Source organism: Chanodichthys erythropterus, chromosome 6, assembly GCF_024489055.1.
Source record: "Chanodichthys erythropterus isolate Z2021 chromosome 6, ASM2448905v1, whole genome shotgun sequence".
Classification (NCBI taxonomy): Eukaryota; Metazoa; Chordata; class Actinopteri; order Cypriniformes; family Xenocyprididae; genus Chanodichthys; species Chanodichthys erythropterus.
Genome location: NC_090226.1, coordinates 5070270 through 5093289, shown reverse-complemented (window position 1 = coordinate 5093289; position 23020 = coordinate 5070270). Strand labels below are relative to the sequence as shown.

At 39.7% G+C, this 23020-nt stretch overlaps 1 protein-coding gene across 6 annotated transcripts in view; it reads left to right on the top strand.

The window, feature by feature from the left end:
- Positions 1-18117, top strand: part of LOC137020980 (transcription factor SOX-13-like) — a 30865-nt gene extending 12748 nt beyond the window's left edge. For 2 of the 6 annotated variants that reach the window (XM_067387142.1, XM_067387143.1), the window contains exons 2-14: positions 6207-6414; positions 6584-6689; positions 7879-7965; positions 8111-8304; positions 8430-8498; positions 9142-9256; positions 10443-10519; positions 10613-10748; positions 11402-11523; positions 12348-12423; positions 13431-13598; positions 15779-15995; positions 16137-18117. In XM_067387142.1, coding sequence (XP_067243243.1) covers positions 6208-6414; positions 6584-6689; positions 7879-7965; positions 8111-8304; positions 8430-8498; positions 9142-9256; positions 10443-10519; positions 10613-10748; positions 11402-11523; positions 12348-12423; positions 13431-13598; positions 15779-15995; positions 16137-16380 — 1818 coding nt within the window. In that variant the 5' untranslated portion in view covers position 6207 and the 3' untranslated portion in view covers positions 16381-18117. Of the gene's footprint in view, positions 1-1024; positions 1264-6206; positions 6415-6583; positions 6690-7878; positions 7966-8110; positions 8305-8429; positions 8499-9141; positions 9257-10442; positions 10520-10612; positions 10749-11401; positions 11524-12347; positions 12424-13430; positions 13599-15778; positions 15996-16136 lie in introns of those variants that run through there. The other 4 variants (XM_067387139.1, XM_067387138.1, XM_067387141.1 and 1 more) reach the window with 4 other exon arrangements.
- The last annotated feature ends 4903 nt before the right edge of the window (positions 18118-23020 follow it).

The window sequence follows — 23020 nt, the reverse complement described above, 5'->3', positions numbered from 1 at the left end:
GAGTCTTTAAAAGCTTAGCTTAAAGGTGTGCTATAAATGAATAGTGCTCATGAATGGCTGTTGTGATAGTAGAGTAGCGGCTTGGACCAGGAAACGATGTATAGTAAGTCCAGACAACAAACGTATTACACATCTTCATGTCCTTGTGTTTCCTAAACTCCATGTGCAAACCCTGTTGATTTGCATTGTTTTTTCCCTTCCTGCATTCAAAACAACAAGACCGGTGAGTTTAGGCGGGGACTGTCAGGGACTGTCCCCTGCGCGGAAGAGGAAAGTCCATCAAAAAAGAGCTGTTATTGCACAAAACTCAGACCTTTAAAATTCATGAAAATACCTTTGCATGTCTTTTATGTTAGAGACTGTAATGTATGTTTACTACTATGGTTGTTTTTGTTTTTTAGACACGTATGCAGGCTACCGTTTCATTTTATTTCTTGAAATAATGCAACCATTTGTATTACATTTGTTTGTTTGTTTATAAACTAAGTGGCACCATAAAGTTTGCATTATAATATGTCCTATGACGTAAATGCCAAATGAATGTTGTATTCACTATAATTACTACGTGATTAGTTTTAGAGTTTGTAAATCTTGTTTATTAACTATTGTTACAGGCATTGCATAACACACCCTAAAAGTAATGGTGTGATTTTGTTTGTTTGTTTGTTAATGTTAAGAACAATTAATTGATATCATTGTTCTTCCAGAAAATGTTTTGCCTGTAACACAATGCATTTACTTTTTTGTTGATCAACAATTTTATTTCCCCGTATGTATATTTAGTCTTATAGACACATAAGTATACTAGTAGATTTTTTTTTTTTTTCTTCTATACAGAAGTAAATGTTATCAGCATTCAAATCAAAAGAAAAACAAAATGTTCTTTCTATATATGTTTTTTTTTTTTTTTGTCATGTTTATTCTTGGATACCCCTCTCCTATTTCACTTTTACAATGTTATCAAATCCCTATCTGTGTAAAGTACTCAGTGGAAAGTTATAACCGAGGCAAACGTCATGCAAATGCTACTGTTTGCCTTCGCTATAGGGCATAATTTCATGACCGCAGTTTTGCGCATCCGGCTTCGAGAGGCGCCAACTCTCCTCTCAATTCCTGGGAGGTCACTGGCCAGTTTTACTAAAGAGGTGTCCGCCGTCTTCCACACAACAACATGAGTTGCTTCTCCAGGCTTCCACATTGGCAAGTGAACCTGTTTCCAAGAGATGACCCGAAGACAGTGAAAACTAACCACATGCTCTTGAGGTTGGTAGACCGTCTGCGTAGGTCAAGGCTTTGTATCTTTGCTTAGAGTACAGTTACTGGCAGGTGGGTTTGGAAGCTCCTGTTGCTGGATTTCAACAGCTGATTGGACTTTGCGTCGCATGCTGATGGGCTCAAAGCTTACAAACACTTCTGCTTTTAGCTGAAGACACAAAAGTGTTCACCTGTCTTGTCTTAGGGGAAACCTACCATCATCCAGTGCGGTCTGCTGCATTCTCACGTTGTGTCAAGTGCTTGTTTACAACAGGTGTTTGTAAAGTTAGAACGTGTTTAGTTGCTGCATGACTAATTGGCAAGTGCAATGATTTAGGGTGTTTAAAAAGCCTTGTATTTCGAAAAAAGAGCCTTCAAAGTGATGCCACTACAGGTCTTGTGTTCCTTTAATGATCGCTTAGATGTCAGTAAAATAGCGCCTTTGCGCGCTCAGGCTTGATTTTGGCACTCCTGACAGTTTTATTTGTGCTTTTTGACAATGTTTAGAGGCTTGGCTTGTCACAATGCGGAAATTAACCACTTCAATACCATCATAAGGGAAGGGAGAGTTAGAAACAACAAAGAAAACTCGTATTTGCATCAGAGGAGTGCGGGACAGAATGTGAGGCCGCAACACGTTACGACTTGCAAGGCAACTTAAGCTTTTGTCTTGCGCACCCCTGACCGTGGGAAGTATTTCATTTCAGAGGTGTTTTAGCTCAAAAGCAAAGAACCTGGAGGCTGATATAATCTTAGACCACAAAGGTCTGTCAGAGCTCTTTGGAAATGCGTCTTATGGCTCCACATCCGAACAACAGGTAAGAACAAACTAGAGGTGACTTGACTCTTGTAAGACTGACTGGCAGTTACCATCAATCATACTATTGAGTCTTTCTGGCTTGTTTTGCATGTGCTGACATAAGTGCTTGTCATTATATTTCTTATCTCAATTTCCAAGTTATGACACATTCACGTTTTACCAAAATTAAAAGCGATTAAGTACAACGCTGTCGGTACTGACCTTTTGTATTTTTTCTTTTCTTTTTTTTAAACTAATGAAATATTTATGAAAGCCTGTTTTTGAGTGAAAAATAAAAATGTAAAAATAAGTTACAATTATGAGATATAACATTGCAGTTATGAGTGAGAAAAACATATTTTTATTTACTACAATCTTAAAGATCTGGGTCACATTTTGGTTTAGAGTCCAATTCTCACTATCAACTAACTATTAACTGACTTTCACCTCAATAAACTCCTAATTACTGCTTATTAATAGTTAGCAGGGTAGGATTGAGGGATGTAGAATATGGTCACACAGAATAAGGCATTAAAGGGTTAGTTCACCCAAAAGTTATGTCATTAATGACTCACCCTCATGGCATTCCAAACCTGTAAGACCTCCGTTCATCTTCAGAACACAATTTACGATATTTTAGATTTAGTCCGAGAGCTTTCTGTCCCTCCATTGAAAATGTATGTACGGAAGACTGTCCATGTCCAGAAAGGTATTAAAAACATCATCAAAGTAGTCCATGTGACATCAGTGGGACAGTTAGAAGTTTTTGAAACATCGAAAATACATTTTGGTCCAAAAATAACAAAAACTACAACTTTATTCAGCATTGTATTTTCTTCCGGAATCCTTTCCATTGAATTGATTCCATTGAATCCTTTCATCTGTCGGCGTTGGTAATGCACTTTTACGCCGTTGTTTTTGGCGATTAGGACATCCGCTATATGCACACTTACGCACCATTTTTAAAAATATAGCAATACCAAAATGCAAACAATGTAGAATAGCTTGAATACAGCGTGCGTCTCCCTCAGACTGTAAACGAAGCTCGGGCGCACCGGATAACACGTCAGCAGCGTCTTATGTCAGCAGTGTCACTGCGGAGTCGTGAACCCGGATTGACAACAGACCCGGAAGAGAAGACAATGCTGAATAAAGTCGTAGTTTTTGTTATTTTTGGACCAAAATGTATTTTCGATGCTTCAAAAACTTCTAACTAACCCACTGATGTCAAATGGACTACTTTGATGATGTTTTTATTACCTTTCTGGACATGGACAGTCTACCGTACATACATTTTCAATGGAGGGACAGAAAGCTCTCGGACTAAATCTAAAATATCTTAAACTGTTTTCCGAAGATGAACGGAGGTCTTACGGGTTTGGACCGACATGAGGGTGAGTCATTGACATAATTTTCATTTCTGGGTGAACTAACCCTTTAATATGTGCTTTATAAGTAGTAATAAACATCCTAGTAATATGCATGCTAATAAACAAATAGTTAAAAGTGAGAATTGGACCCTTAACTAAGTGTTACTAAGATTTGCATTCAGTTACGTATTGACATTACAAAAAGATCACTATGCTACATACAAAATGTGCAGCAAGGATATCATGTCATTTTGCGTAAAATCTCAGCGGAAAATCTTTTGCGGAAATCCAACTGTTGTTTTTTTACGATGCAACATTCTTCAACACTTGTGCGTGACGAGCATGGAGAAGCTTCGCTTTAGCATTAATCTTCACAAGTCCGTTTAGAGCTTGAGGCTGTGCCATTTTTTGACAGTCAAATCCCTCCAAGCAAATAGCCGGAATAACTCTAGAACTACAAGTGCACTTGGAAGGAGCTGACAAATTCACACTTCCTGCACCTGGTTTGTGGATCAGCGCTCCTCAACTGGAGGAACAGGAATAATTTTAGCCTCGTCACAATAGGAACTTTATAGTGTAGACTTCTTGCAAGTGTTTATTTATAATGCACCAATGGTGGCGGGTTATTTTACAAGGATCTTTCTTGAGTGCACTTGGTTCCCAGGGAAAGGAGGGGGTCTTGTCCTTGGTATCTAAATCTGATTTGGGAAGACCGTATCAAGTTTGTGGTTCATGCTGACAGTGAATCGCAGCAAGAGATCGACCTGAACTGACTACTATCCAAACTTTTAGTTTGTGGCACCTCCTCACAATCAAATCCAATTCCTACGGAAGAGGATTAGGGCCAAGCAATAATAAAAAAATAAAACCATCTTGAGATTAAAGTTGTTAAATTTCGAGAAAGGTCAAAATGAAATGTTGAGAATAAACTCATTAAATTACGGGAAAAAACTCGTTAAGTTTCAAGAAAAAAGTCGAGATAAAATGTTGAGAATAAACTTGTTAAATTACGAGAACAAATTCATTAAATTATGAGAAAAATGACGTTAAATTTCGAGAAAAAAAGTCGAGATAAAATGTTGAGAATAAAGTCATTAAATTGCGTGAAAAAAGTCATTAAATTACGAGAACAAATTCGTTAAATTATGAGAAATTTGTCGTTAAATTTCGAGAAAAAAAGTAGAGATAAAATGTTGAGAATAAAGTCATTAAATTACGAGAAAAAAGTCGTTAAATTATGAGAACATCCTTAATTTAACAAGTTTTTTTTCTCGTAATTTAACGAGTTTATTCTCAACATTTTATCTCAACCTTTTTCTCGTAATTTAACAACTTTAATCTCGAGATGGTTTTATTTTTTTATTATTGCTTGGCCCTAATCCTCTTCCTTAAATCCCTGTACTTTTACACACAAACTTTTGTTTGCTTTGGGGTCAGGCAAATACACGAACAGAAAACTACGCCCTTCTGCCCAAACCTACCAAGGCTTAACCAATTTCATCTATGGTACATTGGCAAATCACTACTTGAAAAGAACAGATTGGTCCATTGAATTATTTTCTTCCAACAATTCAACTAAGTTGCTCAGCTTAACAGAAAACATTCGAGCTAAGCACTCAACCTTCCTCTTGTGTCTTAATGTAAACGTACAGGCTGCTTTTGTGTTTTTAGAGTGGATGAAAAAATACAGGAGGAACTGGAATCGGCCCACATTTTTTTTTCTCTGCCACGGACCATCGGCACATTCCGTTTGTATTGTTACCCTGCTGTGTTTCCTGCAGCCTATTGCTTTTGTCCATGTCATGCCCATTGTTTAAACTTCCTTTGTTCTTTCTCTGTAACAATGGGCATTATATATATATATATAGAGAGAGAGAGAGAGAGAGAGCTAGAGAGTGAAAAAGAAAGGGAGAGATGCATTTTCCCTTGTGTTTGTTTTCTTTGGGTTGTCTTGTGTTTCTTTTGTCGTGCAGAGCGAGGGAGGAGGTGGAGGAGAGGTGTTTATAGACCTCGGCTAATTTTGAAATTGCCTTCTCTTTCTTTCTTTCTTTCTTTCTTTCTTTCTTTCTTTCTTTCTTTCTTTCCGTCACTCTCTCCGTCTTGTCCTTTAGTGCAGAAGGTTTTGGTGTGCTACTTGAGATGGCCAGATACTTGACTAGAGTCTGGCATCTGTTTTCTGACAGTATGTTGACAGATTTGAACAACTCGGACGTGCACACACACAACACAAACTCGCACTAATATCCTCTCCCGACACCGAGCGGCTCCTGAGCCCTGGAGACCCCGAATAAGTGGCTTCGGTGAAAGAGTTTGAATGGGGCGGCCTGTGTCTGGGCTCCACAAAAACCCTTCTGTTCCTTATGCAAAGCAGTCAGCTGTTTTTTTTTCCCCTGTGGTCTCTCTGTTCTTCCCAGACAGTAGCCGTACAAAACCGGAATACCCTTGTTAGTAATGCAGTCTGACATGGTTTCTTGCTGAAATGTGAATTCAACATGAAATTGTTTTATGCACTGCATTTTACTTCGGTAATGTGATGTATTTCTGGGTGAAACCGAAAATTTAGTAGGGAAACATGTAGAGCGGGACTAGATTTTATCTATCAGCAGTTGATCGGATACTCCAAAGTGTCTCTATATGACAGTTGGATGGGAGGGGTTGAAAAATAAGAGGGCTTGATGACATCAGCTGAAAAGCAAAGTCGTTTCAGAGGCGGAGCAAGTTGTTTTCTTTTGAATAACAAGCTCTGATGAATTTTATTTTTAGTTAATTTTTTGGTTTTGCAGAATGTGTGAGCCCAGTCCACCTGCTCTGCATCCCCATGCCAAGAGCAATGTGACCATGGTGGGTGTTGGTATCAAGCTTGAAGACGACGAATTGGGAGGTAGAGTTGTCAACCGGGAATCCTCTCCGGTCTGCGATTGGTCAGTTCGGCTGCCCTCGGACAGAGACGACTCCGAGAAGTCAGCTTCACATAACATACACTCCTCCTTGGTATGACCTGAAGTTTTATGATATGTTTACGAATTTTAGTCTTGTTTTATAAATTAAAGTTATTTGCTATCAAGTCGGCTTTGACCTTTTCCCCATGCATGTTTTTTATAAACATGCATGGTTTCTGTAGTGCGGGTTTGTTTAACTTCATCGTTCCTGTGTTCTTCAGGAGAGTTCTCCCAGTAAAGAACCGCTACGATCGCACACACCTGCCAGTCAAGATGGAGGCAGCCGAGCCCACGAGAAGACTGACAGCAAACCTAACGTCAGTGAGGGTAAGGCCAACGGTTCCTTTATAAAAAAATAAGGTCTTCGTAGAGGGCTAATTAGCCTATTCGCACTCGGTCCATGGTGTTCCAGTGTTTCAATGCTGTTGTTTTAGAGCATTTTGAAAGACGTTTTGTGCTTTAATTTTGATGAAGTGGTTTGTCCATGTAGGAGCCGGTCGCTTTTAAAGGGTTAGTTCACCCAAAAATGAAAATAATGTAATTTATTACTCACCCTCATGCCGTTCCACACCTGTAAGACTGTTGTTCATCTTCGGAACACAAATTAAGATATTTTTGATAAAGTCCGATAGCTCAGTGAGGCCTCTGTTGACAGCAAGATAATTAACACTTTCAATGCCCAAAAAGGTACTAAAAACATATTTAAAACAGTTCACGTGACTACAGTGGTTCAACCTTAATGTTATGAAGCAACGAGAATACTTTTTGTGCACCAAAAAAACTAAATAATGACCTTATTCAACAATATCTAGTGATGGGGGATTTCATAACATTAAGGTTGAACCACTGTAGTCACATGAATGAGTTTTAAATACATCTTTAGTAGCTTTCTGGGCATCTGAAAGTGTTAATTATTTTGTTGTCAATGGAGGCCTTACTGAGCCATTGGATTTGATCAAAAATATCTTAATTTGTGTTACAAAGATGAATGAAGGTCTTACGGTTGTGGAATGACATGAGGATGAGTAATTAATGACAGAATTTTAATTTAATGCAGTTTACACTGAGATGATCCAAATTCCTCTTTTGTTTCAAGCTAATTGAAGCATGTCAGTGGTTTCATTTGTATGATACTTTTCAAAGCATGCTCCTTGGTTATTAAAGAGTCCTCAAGTGTTTTCTCAAATAGCTTTCCTTTTGTATTCACCCATTCCCTGGTATTGTTTAATTATCTATTTTTCTTTTGTTATAACTGTGGTTTTAAGCTCTAGTTTTTTTTAGTACAGCATTTCTCTCATCTACATGAAAAAAATGATCTTCTCTGTTGTGTCACTCTTTGTTTCCATAACTATGCTTCATTATATTAGGTACATCTTGTATATTTTAGACTAAAATAAAATGTAATATATTTTTTATAAAAAATATTTAAATGTATATTTTGCATCATTTATCCAGGAGTTCATTTTAAATAATTAAAAGTTTTTTCTGTTAATTGTTTTTGATATAATATTTTTAGTGATGCCCACAATTGAAAAGCTTCTGAATACGGACTGGAAAGAAAAGTTCCTTGGGAAGGGTCTTCAGGGCAGCGTCAACCTAAAAGGTGATTTTTCTTTTCTTTTCTTTTTTTTAACTGCATACACATTACATACACTTTGTCTTGCAAATCATGTGTTGTATGTGTGTTTCCATTGTGAATGGTTCATCTCATATTTGTTTTTCACTGACACCTTCTGTCTGACCACCAGCATGTGCGTATGTGTTTACAGGAACCCCAGAGAGTCTGGCAGAGAAGGAGCTTCAGTTGTTGTTGATGATAAACCAGCTCTCTGGTTTGCGAGAGCAGCTGCTAGGAGCTCATTCTGAGCAGAGGAATATGGCTGCTCTGCTGCTGGAGAAACAGCAGCAACAGATGGAATTGGCAAGACAGCAGCAAGAACAGGTGTGGAGACACTTTTAGCTGAACAAGTGACAAGGAAAAAGATGGAGCATTTGAAGAGGAACTGCAAAATAGCAGTGTTATTTGAAGTGAATTAGTTTGATTTCTAAATGCTGATTCTGTTTTAGATTGCCAAACAGCAGCAGCAGCTGATACAGCAGCAACATAAAATCAATTTACTGCAGCAGCAAATTCAGGTGAGTAACCTTGTAGTTTACTTCACTGTATGAACTACTAGAAACTGGTTAGCATCTTAAAGGAATACTTCACCTAAAAATGCAAAATCTAATCTAATATCTCCTGTTTGTGTTTTAAAGTCAGCATAAAATGGAAGTTGCTATAGTCTTTTCTTCCTTATTGTGACGTATATACTAGTGTAACAGCTTCTGGAATGAGAAAAAATGTAGGGCGGGACTAGATTGTGTCCTCGGGAATTGATTGGATCGAAGTTGGGTGTTGCTTACTAAATGGAGGCAGATCTGAATGCCAGTTTGTAGTCAGTTGTGGAGGATATTTAGCCCCATCCTCCACCAAGACACACGTCATGAAGAAAACAGACATCGTTTTGAGGGGGAGGGCCGGTTAACATTTTTGATTTAAAGAGTACGAGTACACAAAATATAATGATGTGCATAAATCACTTCTGTATAAAATAACCTTCTGTACAAACATTATTTCATGGTGACTTTAAGGAAAAAATAAATTGATATAAGGTCATAACATGACAGTGAGTAAATAAAACTTACATTTTTGGGTGAATTGTTCCATTAAGATTATTTGGGCAGAGTGGAAAATACAATTTAAGGTGAGTTACGGTGTTCTCTGTGACTTTTGACCCAGCAGGTAAACATGCCGTATGTTATGATCCCTGCCTTTCATCACAACGCCCAGCCGTTGCCAGTCACCTCTGAGTCCCAGATGGGTTTACCTCTGCAGCCCATTCCCTGCAAACCAGGTAAGGCCACACCAAACCCTCAAGAAAACTCCCTCAACTACCCTCCCTTTGGCCAATGGAGTGAATTGTTCACACATCCTGATATAGGCCTACCTATTGGCATATTGAGCAACTGTTAGCTTTTACAATAAGAGTTTGTTAGGACACAGGATTCAGCCATCTGTTATCTTCAGATGGATCAAATAGCATCTGTCCAAAATCTTTAAATAATTGACTTCAAATATTATCCTTTGTTGGTTATTTGAAAAACTTGTTTGCTCTTGCAACTTTCAGCGCAAGCTTATCAGCTGGGGTTTGTAGTTTTAGTTAATATGTAGCGTGGTGCAAAGATGAATTGAAAGAGTTAATATGCTATTCTATGCTAAAGGAAATAAAAAAACCTGCTATTCTAGAAATGTATCAACTGCAAAATAACTTTCTTTCCTTAATGCATGTTCGTCTGAAGGTCTGTTCTGTAATATAAGTAATTATTGCATGAATTGATGGTTTTGATCATGTCTTTGGTCCCCTTCTTCTTCATAAGAACTTCATAAAGAAAGACTCATTGAAAGGTCTGCCTGAGTGATTTCCTTGCACTTACACTGAAGAGCGGCTCAGGGCTGTCCATTTAAATTATAGTGCATATTGAAAATGTACAATCCAGACCGCGTTCTTTACATTGACATCTGTAATCTATGGCACTGTGCCCTTGCTCGGCTAAAAGACTCTTGTGAATGCACAACTTTGATGCCTGTATGCATGTACTCCATTCACTTAGAAGATGAAGGGTAGACGGAAAGAACAGGGAATAATAGAACAAGTGGATGAGCTAGTCGGCTAGCAGCCGGCATTGTAAAGAAACCTGGAATAGAGGGCCAAGGACTCAAGCAAATATGAGCTCAAAGAGTTTATCCAGCTGGTAATTAGAGATGTTCTTAGGCAGGACACACTTAGCAGTTTTCAATGCTGTATGTCTTCGAAGTCATTAAGGATACAGACCATTTGGACTGATAGTAGCTTGGAAAGATTTTGATTTGCTTTTAACCTGTGAAATCGAAAGAAACATTGACCCGAAACCTGATAGTTGGCCAAGTCCCATTGGGCTCGGGTCTGGTAGAAGATCTCTTGAATGCTCACTGACCATGTATGTTTGTAAATCCTTAAGTTTCAGTCTTTTAAATGTACTTGTTTGTTTGTTTGTTTTTAGTGGATTATCCCATGCAGTTGCTGCCCAATCCACACTCCACCCCGGTCAAAAGGTCCAGTGGTACAGTCTTTCGCCAGGTACACTATCTAGCACTGATCTGCAGGTCATCTCAGATGTTTCACTTTGTTGTATTTATTAATGATGAATCTCAAAATGACTTTGTACTCAAGGACACCAGTCAACCTCTCAACCTCACGGCTAAACCCAAGACCCCAAGTCCCCAGGCACTGGAACTGGCCCACTTGCAGACAGGGTACCGACCCAGAGATCTGCCCCACAGCCCTCCTCGATCTGCCCTCAGTCTGAGTATGTGACACTACACCACACCGATACACCCAGTCTCCAACATAACAGTTTGCTTGAGAAGTTGAAGCAGTGATTTGACATGTTGTTACAATTGATCTTGCAACTACCTCTCAAACCGCAGCGCTGTTTAGTAGATCTAGACTTTCTTTCTTTTACAGTTACACAACAAGTTTTACAACGTATTGCTTAGTATTTATGTTGTGCTGTCAGATGTGTCAGAAAATATCTCTACCTCTTTATAAGTCAGACATGTCCACTGTGCTTTTCCTGCTTTACCCTCATGGCATTGTTTAAAGAGGGAAGTCCTTGAGGTTCACATTCAGTAAAAATGACTCTCTGCACCCTGTTAGAAAGGACCCATCTTAGGGTTCCCACTGCCAACACGCCTCTATCCCGAGTATTAACAGCAGTTGTCAGCAGTTCAGAAAACCTGTTCCCTCTTCGAACCAGCCCCTGAGAATGTGTCAGCACCTCAGACGTGACTGTTTGTCTTAAGCCTTTGGACTCAAAACTGGGGTCTTGTCCTGGATCGGATCATATACTTGAGATCGAGCCAAGAGCTTTATTTGTGCATCACAAGACGGAGAGGGATAAATGTATCTCTCTTGACCTTGTCTAAAGTTTCCTTTCTCTCTCACCCTTTCACTCTTCAGGCTTCTTGGGAGAGGGTGATGTTGTGACACAAGCCATTCATGATGCCCAACAGCTGTTGCGTGGAGGACAAGGCCCGACGGGCAGAGAGAGGGACCGTGAGAGGGACAACAACACAAGGCTGGTAAGTCAACGTCTTAGCACACACACACAAACACGTGCTCACATGCTCCACACCCCAGTTCTCCAAGGTTCCTCGGCGGCACCTGGGGCCCGCTGTTTGTCACCATTGGTCATGCTTCAAGGCTGAAGCATCGGAGCAAGTATCCATTAATGGCCCACACTTGAAACGGCCCTTTTTCAGAACACCCACTGTGTTACAGGAGAAGAGGGGCGGTCAGGGTCAGCGATGGATATTAGTTTACAGAAGTTCATGATATCGGTTAAACAAGGGGTACATTCCCCTTTCAGCCAAGAACAGCTGCTATTAGAGTCCTCCCGCAACTTGTATGTTCACTTGTTTGTGTTCGTGGCAATTGTGGAATAGCCTCAAGTCTCCGTAGACACCTGTTTCGGCAACCACTTTGTTGCTCCTTTTGAGTTCAATTTAATCGCAGGGACATATGACGGTGATTTCGCCATTGTTGTCAACTGGATTTTGAAGCATTCCACTTAAACCTGTTTTTACAGCTCAACACTTGTAGAACTGTCTTGGATGCTCTTGAATATCCAGGTAGACATTGACAACAATGCCAAGCCATTCAAAAGGGAGAAGAATATAACTCATTTATGTTTGAAATTCAAAAGTATATCTGTCAACAACAAAAGTCCCGGGGCCTTTTGTGTTTCTCGGCATAGGTGGGGCTGAGATGCTTTTGTAATGTTGACCAGCTTCTGTAGCAACAGTGCTATCATAATAAACCAATTGCTGTGCCAGCTGGATGCAATGATTAATGTTTTTTATATATGTCTTATATAAGCTGTCTTTTCATCTTGATTGATTATAAGGAGGCGTCTCGAGACCGGATGGATGACGGACAGTCCCTGAGGACGAATGAGGACCACCTCAGCAGTGACTCTGAGGGTACGTATGGGTCAACTACAATTTTCTTCTTTTAGTTTTTTTTATATTAGGTGTCTGTAACTACTATGTACTTATTTTTGGTGTAAGTACAATGTACTTATTGTATTCACGTTGTTTTGCAAAACACTTGTGCTGCTATTGAGGTGGGATACGGGTAAGGTTAGGGTCAGGATTAGCGATATGAGTAGGTTTAAGGGTGGGTTAAAGGGAAGATAAAGGTTAACAGTGTAATTATTGATAAAAATTAATTACAGATGTTAGTACATTACCATGTAAAAACATGTATGTACACAATAAGTACACTGTATCAAATGATTTATTTAAATGTTAGTACATAGTAGTTAAAACCACCTAATATAAAGTGGGAACTTTTTTTCTTTTTTTTTTTTCAATGTTACAATAATTAGCATGCTGCTTGCATGTTTTACTTTAGCTGTTGGGTAGTTCACATGGGACGTTGTCTTTAAATTAATTTCCTTTACTGATACAGCCATACACATTCAAATTGATGTTGTGCTGCATCTTGTGCTGTTTCTTAAAGTGATATGTGTAAATTTGAAAATAGATCCCTGCATTGTTTTCCATTCTGTTGCAAACCATTTTGGTCTTTTATAAACGCCCCTTAAGAAACATTTCCATTTCGGGATCATCTCATGGCAGTCTAATTGTACATGGCTACCAGGTAAGACAGGTTAGCTGACTAGTCATTCAGGAAACCTTCAGAATAGCTGATTTTGAGATATGTAGTTTTGCATGTCACTAGTACATGTGCAAATTTTTTTAATCAAGGAATTTCAGTTGATTTTCTGATCAAACAAGCAATTGCCTTACAAATGCATCTGAATTTATGACCATTTCTAATACAATATAAACCTCTTTGGCATGCAGTAAACACAGATGCCACCTGCCTGTGTAATTGCATTTGGCGCAGGGTGTGTAGTCAAACAAAAGGAAGTTTTGTGCGTCTAGACTGATTGTTTTGTTTTTAATCTTGTTGTTCCCAACAGGACATACGGCAATCTCTGGTGTGGGAAGCTATGGTGAATCCCGGACTCCCTCCTCTGGCCACATCAAACGTCCCATGAACGCCTTCATGGTGTGGGCTAAAGACGAAAGACGACGTATCCTGCAGGCGTTCCCTGACATGCACAACTCCAGTATCAGCAAGATCCTTGGTAAACCTTCGATTTGACAAGACATTTTGAATTTTGGTTTAGTGATTTAGTGATTGATACTAATCTTTAGATCGTTTACTGGTAATCTTATCGAATTATTCTTATATTTGAAAATTCTCCTGTTACATGCACATAAATGACTGATACAAGAAAACAAGTAACTCTAACAGGCACATTTTATTTGTTGTGCTTGGTCTTTCGCTCTTCCCAAAGGGCCAATCGTCAGTTTGTGTCTTTATTTGTTAATCGTAATATAAGTAACAGCTAGCTTTGTCCATCAAAGTGTTATTTGTCGTCTTGTCAAAGAAGAATGTTGAATATTTTTCACCATAGTCATCAATGAAATGAATGCTCAAGTGACTGTAATGTCTCTAATCCTTCCTCTTTGTGGATTCTGAAGCACCTGTTCTGACAACATTGTCCTCATTGTTATATTATTACTTCATCTCTTTTAACCCCTCTATCTTTCTCTTGAGATCAGTTGTTTATTGTTGGGTTGGGCTGGGGGGTTATGGGAACGGTAGGTTCTTTATGCTCACAGCTAATCCTACAGTCAGCGGTTTACGTGTTGCTCTGTAAAACACATCTATATTTTCGAACTTGTAACTTGCTGTTGCCCTCTGGAATGGAGTGGAGGACAGAAGGTCTTAGGGGGATGAAAAGGGGGTCACACAAGGGCACATACAGCCACCTGGCTCCTGGGGTGACAGGAAAACTACACCCAGAACTTCAGCCCCCTCATCCCTTGCTGCACCTCTGCCTTCCTCAGTTCTTTCCTTTAACAAAACACTTGCATTCCATTCCATTGTGGTGCTATTGACACCCTCCTGATTCAAGCTTTTTTGGCCTGCAGCTCTTTCTGGTACACACCTAAGTTTCTGTCAGCTTCCTACCTTTTTAGCCTGCAGCACACTTTAAGTGTAGGCAGCGTTGCACGCATACAGTCAATAAACCGAATTCTTACAAAGTCAAACATTCCTAACATGCGGCAAATTAGGTCAGAGAATTCTTCAGGTTGCTGATTGTTTTTTTTCTTTGCACTCCTTTTTACTTTCACTCTGAATTATCTCTCTCTTCCTGGTCGTTGTGGAATTTAAACTCTCAGACTCTTGGAATTTCCAAAAAGTACAGTATGTTGACATTTCCTTCTAATAAACTGGTTTGACTATTCTAGCTTAATTCATTACTAACAGGTGCATAAATTCAATTAAACAGGCATGCAGTCGCCTTAGGACTAACCCTCACTAGCTGGCCACTGTTAAACTCACCCCCCTAAACCTCATTCCCATCCGGGAACATTGATATCGCGGCTCCACTTCGTGCTCACTACTGCGCAGACTCTGGCTCCAAGTTCACAATGCGCAGACTCGAGACTCGAGCTTCATTTACTACAGTGAAAGAGAGTGAAGGTGCGTCGTCCATGTTTTTTTTTTTAGTCTATGCTCATGTCCTATTCGCCTCTCTCTGTAAGGGCCTTAAACCTACGTCGCTGGCATGGAAGGCAGGCGCGTTAACAAGGACGCTAAAGACAGCAGTCTCTAGTGTGCCTCTTGAGATCAAGGGACTGAGATTTACCTGCACAGCTCTCACTAGCTGGCCACCGTCACACTCACCCCCCTAAACTTCACTCCCATCCGGGTCACGGCACCAGCGTAACCCCTCAGGTCCTACTTGCAAAGCTCTGTGCGGGCCTCAAACCCGGGGGCCCGTCATGGGAGGATGCTAAATTCTGCAGTCTCTAGCATCAGTCGCTAGTGTGCCTCTTGAGATCAGGAGAGTGAGGTTTACTTGCATAGCTCTCACTAGTTGGCCACCATTACACTCCCCCCCCCTAAACCTCACTCCCATCCGGGTCACAGCACCAATGTAACCCCTCAGGTCCACACCGGCTTGGGAGGCGGGCGCTTTAACAAGGACGCTAAAGACTGCAGTCTCTAGCGCCTCTTGAGATCAGGGGAGTGAGGTTTACCTGCACTGCTCTAACTAGCTGGCCTCCGTTACATAGGCAAAATTCTTTAGTGGCATAGAGTGTTTCTGTTTGGGAGGACAAGCTCCCATGATCTTGACATTTAATGTTCAACAAGCACATTCTGGTGTCCACATACATTTGGCATCTACATGTTGTTTTCCATATGTTATATAATACCTTACCCTGTCATGCCTTTTTGTTGCCCCTTCAGGTTCCCGTTGGAAGTCTATGTCCAATCAGGAGAAGCAGCCGTACTACGAAGAGCAGGCCAGATTGAGTCGGCAGCACTTGGAACGTTACCCAGACTACAAATACAAACCCCGACCAAAGCGCACCTGTATTGTAGAGGGAAGACGACTGCGGGTGGGAGAGTACAAAGCCATGATGAAGAGCCGACGACAGGAGCAACGAGTAACATACCCTCCGAGGTGATGCCCGCAGATGTACTCAACATGTTCTCATTTTTCAGAGATGCATTCAGTTGTAGAATGTATTCGTCAGTCAGTCTTGTGAATAACCTAATGATGGTTCCCGATTCGCCCCCTTACAATCAACATATATTCCCACAGCCAATCAGAGCAGCAGCTACCGTACCCCCCCAGTGAAGGACAGTACCCGACCACGCCTGTGTCCATGGCCTTGCCCTTGCATCCTGCCCTTCTGGAGCACTACCTCCCCCGGGGTCTGGAACCCCCACAGGGCCGAAGTGACGAGACGCGGGAGGCTGCACGGCCCAGACAGCCCTACAGCGAAGGCGAGGAGAGTGACACGGGCGAACGCAGTGAGGGAGAGCTGGTTGTCCTCACCGACTGAGATGGAACAAGGAAAGGATGGGAGGACAGAGAGGGTGGAAAATGCAAACGAGGGGGAATGAGATGGAGAAAAGAATCCCTACAAATGTTATGGTGTCCAAAATTGGTTAGGGCCAGTATTTTCCAGTCCAGTTGTGAGGATGTCCTTGCAAACTGGTTTCAAACCTGCCATATCAGTCGCATGGTCCTCTAGGGTTGGTTAGGAAGGCGCGGACATGATGACAAGTAGTTAAACAAAGGATATCAAATTTTCAAATTTTTCCAGTGGTGTAAGCCAGACATCCAGGATAGGTCTTACTGACCATAGCCTGAAAAAAAGCGAGACTTTTTCAGTCTACAATATTCGCTGTTAGACTGCAGATCTTGAGTTGTTTGAAAGCACTGTGGAGCTGGTGTGCAAAAAATTGTCTACTGCACATATTAAGTAAATGTTATCTGCAGAGTTCATAAGAAAATGCAAAAGAATCGGCTCTTCTAGAAGGGGTGTAGATAAGTATATTCATGGTTGAGTTGTTTGAAAAAGTTCCACGTTATATAGTGTCACATGATAGAATGCATAAGAAGGAATGGTTCACCCAAAAAAGAAAATGAGATTAGAGTGAGTAAACAATGACAAAAAAATAAAATTTTTGGATGAACTGTTTCTTTAAATAGCCAATGGATGGAAAGCTCAGAATCATTAGCCATAGAAAAAAAAATAAAAAAATAGTAAAGCCTTTGTGCTTTATAATGATTCTTGATGTCACCAGGGTTTTCCTGCAAAAGTTCCTGTTAAGACTGTGCCAAGGTACTTTCCAGAGCTCAAGGGCTGAGCAAAAAAAAAAAAAAAAAAAAGAAGAAGAAAACAAGTGGACTTGGAAAAAAGGAAGGAACATTCCTGAACTCCTTGTCCAGTTTATTATATCTAGTTATCAGATAATGACGAGTATAGGCTGTTCTGTTACAGAGATTTAAGTAGCCTGCCCCTTTAAGACTCTGAGGGCAGTGAAGGACTGCAGACTTTCTTCAGGTTGGTGGCGTCCTCTGCTGTTTGAATCTGGGTACTGCACTTAAAATATTCCCCTAGGTCAAAATCATTTTTTTTATTTAGTGCAGAATAATCACTTGAAATGCACTTTTTTCCATCTAATATATTTTTCATACCCTCATGACTCCTATTAGAACAATTTTTTTTTTCAGAGTAGAATTTTGCACTTGTGTGTGTATATATATATATGCAAATAATTTCTACTATTCATTTTGTGAAAGGAGATGTGAATAATACCCCTCAAATTACTCCCATTTTTTAAATTTTGGTTTACTTTTCTATTTTAGTGTGTGTATATATAGAGTGAGTTTGTGCTGAAGAAAATAATTGAGTTACCATTCCAGCAGTTCTCGACTAGGTCCATATTATTGGGCTGCTAGTCAATTTACAGTTGAGCTGAAATGTAAACATTTTGTGAAAGAAAAAAAAACCTTTATATTTTAAAGAGGAGATTTTAGACAGGATTTGCCGCTGAATGGATTGCTATGCTAAACCTTATATGTTAAAGAAAATGATGAAATGATGTATAAAACTGGACACAGAAATACAGTTTGTATTTTATCTGTAGAGGGAACCGGGGGGAAAAGTTGCAATCCAGACACGTTGCAAAACCAGCTGATGTAAAATATAGATATAGACTTTATTTTGTTTATAAAAGTGTATAATTTAAAGGTGTACATGTTTTTTTTTTCTGTATGTTGCATTTTTCCAAGCAAGTTTTGTGGTTTGTTTTTGAAGCATAAATAAAAATGTTATGTTTACTTTTTTGGTTTATGTTCATTTATTTATTTATATATATTGTGATATGTCTCAGATTAATTGTTAACACAAATTACTTACTGACTGCATAATCCTACTAAGTCACAAACATATATCTAAGTAAGACATAATATACAGTTAGATAGACATTATCAAAAATATTATCCGGTCATCATTCAAAGGCACAATATGTAGTTTTCGCCACTAGAGGTCGTTTATTACAACAAAAAAAAAAGTGTAGCTTGATGACGTCTTGATTTCACGGAATCATGAGAGGTGTTCATGTCTACAGCCAGTGGAAAAGGACTGGGACAGGACTCAGGCAGAAATCTGTTCATGGATGAGATTATTAACGTTACTGTAGTATGAAGAAGAGCAGTGCCAAGTGCTGAGAGAGTTGAACGAGGCTGCTGGAGCGATTGCTAATGAGAAATGTGTGCAATACATGTCTTGAGATTAGCTTTTTTTATGCCACAGTCGCCGCTTCAGCTTCTACTGGTCATGAGTATGTGGGGTAAAACAGCGTATCAGATGTATTTGTGTGTTGAAAGTTGTTATAATGCTATTCTGGGTTCGCTTGGCGGCTACTATGAGACACTTGTTGCACACTGCAGTAAGCTAGGTCATTATTAGTCATGATAAAACATGGTACTCGCAGTAAATCAAGAAAACAAGATTTGAACAATAAGACTTACTGTGTTGAGCTATATAACAGTTTTCTGTCGATGACTGTAACCATCCAAACAGTATCTCACCTGACTAATAAAACATAATAGATTAAAGTGTCTTTGGTGTTTCCATGTTTCTACAAAATAAAACCGGAAACCAAGGGTAATGCAGGTATAATGTCATTGATAGGTGCCGTACGGACATGGTCCATGGCTGTGTTCCACTCTAGTTTTAGACACGCACTCACGCACTTCCCCTCGGGGGAATCCCTGCCACCATTTTGAAGTGCGTTCCACTTTGGATGAGGGAAGTTTATATGGACAGACCCTTGCTCCTTGTCTACTTCATTTGTATACTTCAGGCAGCTCCATAACCCACAATGCAACACAATTGTGACGTCACCACATATCGCGTTTAATTTACCCCACCACAAACTTTGATTTATTTCACTAATTCCATTCAAAAAGTGAAACTTGTATATTATATTCATTCATTACACACAGACTGATATATTTCAAATGTTTATTTCTTTTAATTTTGATGAATATAACTGACAACTAAGGAAAATCCCAAATTCAGTATCTCAGAAAATTAGAATATTACTTAAGACCAATACAAAGAAAGGATTTTTAGAAATCTTGGCCAACTGAAAAGTATGAACATGAAAAGTATGAGCATGTACAGCACTCAATACTTAGTTGGGGCTCCTTTTGCCTGAATTACTGCAGCAATGCGGCGTGGCATGGAGTCGATCAGTCTGTGGCACTGCTCAGGTGTTATGAGAGCCCAGGTTGCTCTGAGTGGCCTTCAGCTCTTCTGCATTGTTTGGTCGGGCATATCGCATCTTCCTTTTCACAATACCCCATAGATTTTCTATGGGGTTATGGTCAGGTGAGTTTGCTGGCCAACTAAGAACAGGGATACCATGGTCCTTAAACCAGGTACTGGTAGCTTTGGCACTGTGTGCTGTATGCAAGTCCTGTTGGAAAATGAAATGCGCATCTCCATAAAGTTGGTCAGCAGCAGGAAGCATGAAGTGCTCTAAAACTCCCTGGTATACGGCTGCGTTGACCTTGGACCTCAGAAAACACAGTGGACCAACACCAGCAGATGACATGGAACCCCAAACCATAACTGACTGTGGAAACTTTACACTGGACCTCAAGCAATGTGGATTGTGTGCCTCTCCTCTCTACCTCCAGACTCTGGGACCCTGATTTCCAAAGGAAATGCAAAATTTACTTTCATCAGAGAACATAACTTTGGACCACTCAGCAGCAGTCCAGTCCTTTTTGTCTTTAGCCCAGGCGAGACGCTTCTGACGCTGTCTGTTCAAGAGTGGCTTGACACAAGGAATGCGACAGCTGAAACCCACGTCTTGCATATGTCTTGCATACGTCTGTGCGTAGTGGTTCTTGAAGCACTGACTCCAGCTGCAGTCCACTCTTTGTGAATCTCCCCCACATTTTTGAATTCATATTTTTAAATATTTAAAACACACATATATAATGCTGGTTGATATATGGAAAAACTGGTTGAACGCTGGCAAGAGTACTAATGTCTATACAACATATCTTCGAAGGAATACCATAATAGAAGCGATAAGGAAAGAAGCTGGGCTGCTATTGCGGAAGCTTTGAATGTGTCAGGTACTGGACATACTGGACCGGATTATCCATAGACGGGATTGGGCGAGTGTCCTGGGGCACCAGCCAATAGAGGGGCAACAAGTGATAAAGATAATGACTAGACTTTTTTTTTATCATGTTTTGTATATATTATTTATCTGGAAAGATACGGATACAAAATTAACAGTTAATGATACAACATATACAGACAGAATATAAAGAGCCCTACCCCTTTGAGTGAAAGTGCCCTTTGAGGTCGCATTGTAGTAGTAGACTTCTGTGGTAATTTAATGGTCTGTACAGTGCCGTTTCAAGTCGAACAAGCTTCATTGAGGATCGCAGCTTATCGTTGCTTAACAACGGCCGACACCGCAAGCTCTAAAAATAGATTAATTTAACAAAGTTTACTCACCTCAAATTCTCTCTGTAGAGAACAAAGTCCATGTTGCCTCTCCAGCCAGGACCTCACCCATATCCTGCGCGTTTTTCCTCTTTTTTTGTTATTTTCCGCACAAATATAGCTGCAGATGAAGAGCGCCAGCTGTTTGTTTACATCTATTTTCAAGATCCCGCGCACAGTGTGTTGCTTAGCAGCAGTCTCAATCATAAACGTTTGTGTTCTTCTCCGACTGTCAACGATTAAAATCCAGTCGAAGGAAACAATCGGTATGTGTGTTCAGTTCAGTCTTAGAATGTTTCATCTAATCGTTAGGTGTGTCCCCGGCTTAAGCCCTTGATCACTTGGAATCCTTTATGGAGTTGATTTATTATTTATTTTTTTCCCTTACAAAATTGTTTAATGCAGCATTCTATATGTATATAGGTTTGTTTGGGTTGTTTTAAATATTCAAAAAAAATATACAGTGACGTCACAATCGTGTTGAGCGAGGGTCTGTCCATAAACTTCCCTCATCCACTTCACAAAGTGGAATGCACTTCAAAATGGCGGCAGGGATTCCCCTGACGGGAAGTGCTTAGGGAAGTTCGCGAGTGCAGACAGCACACGTACGTCTGCAAGATGTCTGTTAAAGATCACTTCATCTGGAAAGCATCTGCTGTTTACAAACATCTGATAGACATCTTTAAGATGTCATTCTAAATCATAAACATCTTAAAAACATCTTCTAAATGTCTATTTGACATCTAACAGGAAATATCCTAGAGACGTATTGCAGATGAGCAAACACTCGAAAAAATACGTCTTCCAGACTTAAACACAGACATCAAATAGACGTCTCCGAGATGTACGTGTACTATCAGGGGTCTAAAATTGGAGTGGAAATCAGCCCATGTCCTGGCTAAAATTGCTTATTTCTCTGGATTTAAACATTCTTGGAAACATTTGGGATAATGTAAGCACACAACTCAAAAAAACATATAACAATGTTTTATGCATTGTAACATAATGTATTATATCACTATAATAATGATGCGAGGCCGATTGTTTTTGACGTAATTTTTCTTAGCAGAAGCTGTTTTTTCTCTCTCTCCATACACAGTTTTAGCTCATTTGTACAACTGAGACTTGCAGAAAGCTAGTCCCTCCACATTAGGGCTGAGGATGTTTCCCTGCATGTGTGTAACTGCATTGTGCTTGTTTGATTCAGGATATCCTCAATAGTAGTCTTCCTGTGCTTACTGGGACAAAATGCAGGTCACCGTCCACAGGAGACAGGCAAAAGTTCAACGAGGAAACTGAAGTGTTTGACCAGGTGTGGTGCAAAAGACTCGCAATTCACTTGGGGTTAGCAGAGGCAAATTTGGCATTTTAATGCACAGTACAGATGTATTCTAGCATATCAAAGAAAAAAAAAAAAGCTACTTTTTTTTTTACAAAGGCAAATGCACACAAACAGATCCAACTCTGACATTTTAATGGAAATTTCTGGAATAATTAATAAATTATTCTCCCACAGTTGAATAGAAGCGAAAACATTGTACAGTGTTTTTCACAATATTTCACAGTATTTACAAACTCCTTATCAGTGCCGAAAGCATCGCTGCACTAAAGTAGCGCCCCCTGCTGGTCTCCAGCAAACACACTTGGGTCCATGCCAACCTAACAACCCAATACACTCCCAGTTCAGTTAAATATACAAAACAAGTAGAAATATTAAAGATATAAGGATAAATTAAACATTATCTGTACATTGTTTCAGTACATTCACAAAAGAACTGATCTCAAATAAAGCGCAAACTGTGAAGCAGACTTGTTTGGTATCATAACAATAAAAATCCCGACACAGATGCTTCCTGTAAACATCCCTTTTAAGAGCAGAGGTTTAAAAAGGGATATTTACAAGGTCACTTCAAATCATAGAGAAAATATATATATATATATATATATATATATATATATACAGAGGTGGTGCTATGAAATGTCTAGGATGTTAAAATTTACTTTGTTGCACCATAAGTCTCAATTCCAAAGGGAATAAACAGTTGTGGCCACATTGAAATTTTCATATTAAAGTGGAAAAATATAATCTCGCTTCAACAAAATTAAACTTTCCAAAAAAACAGGAATGGTGCTTGTAAACATTTCCCCCCTTCACATT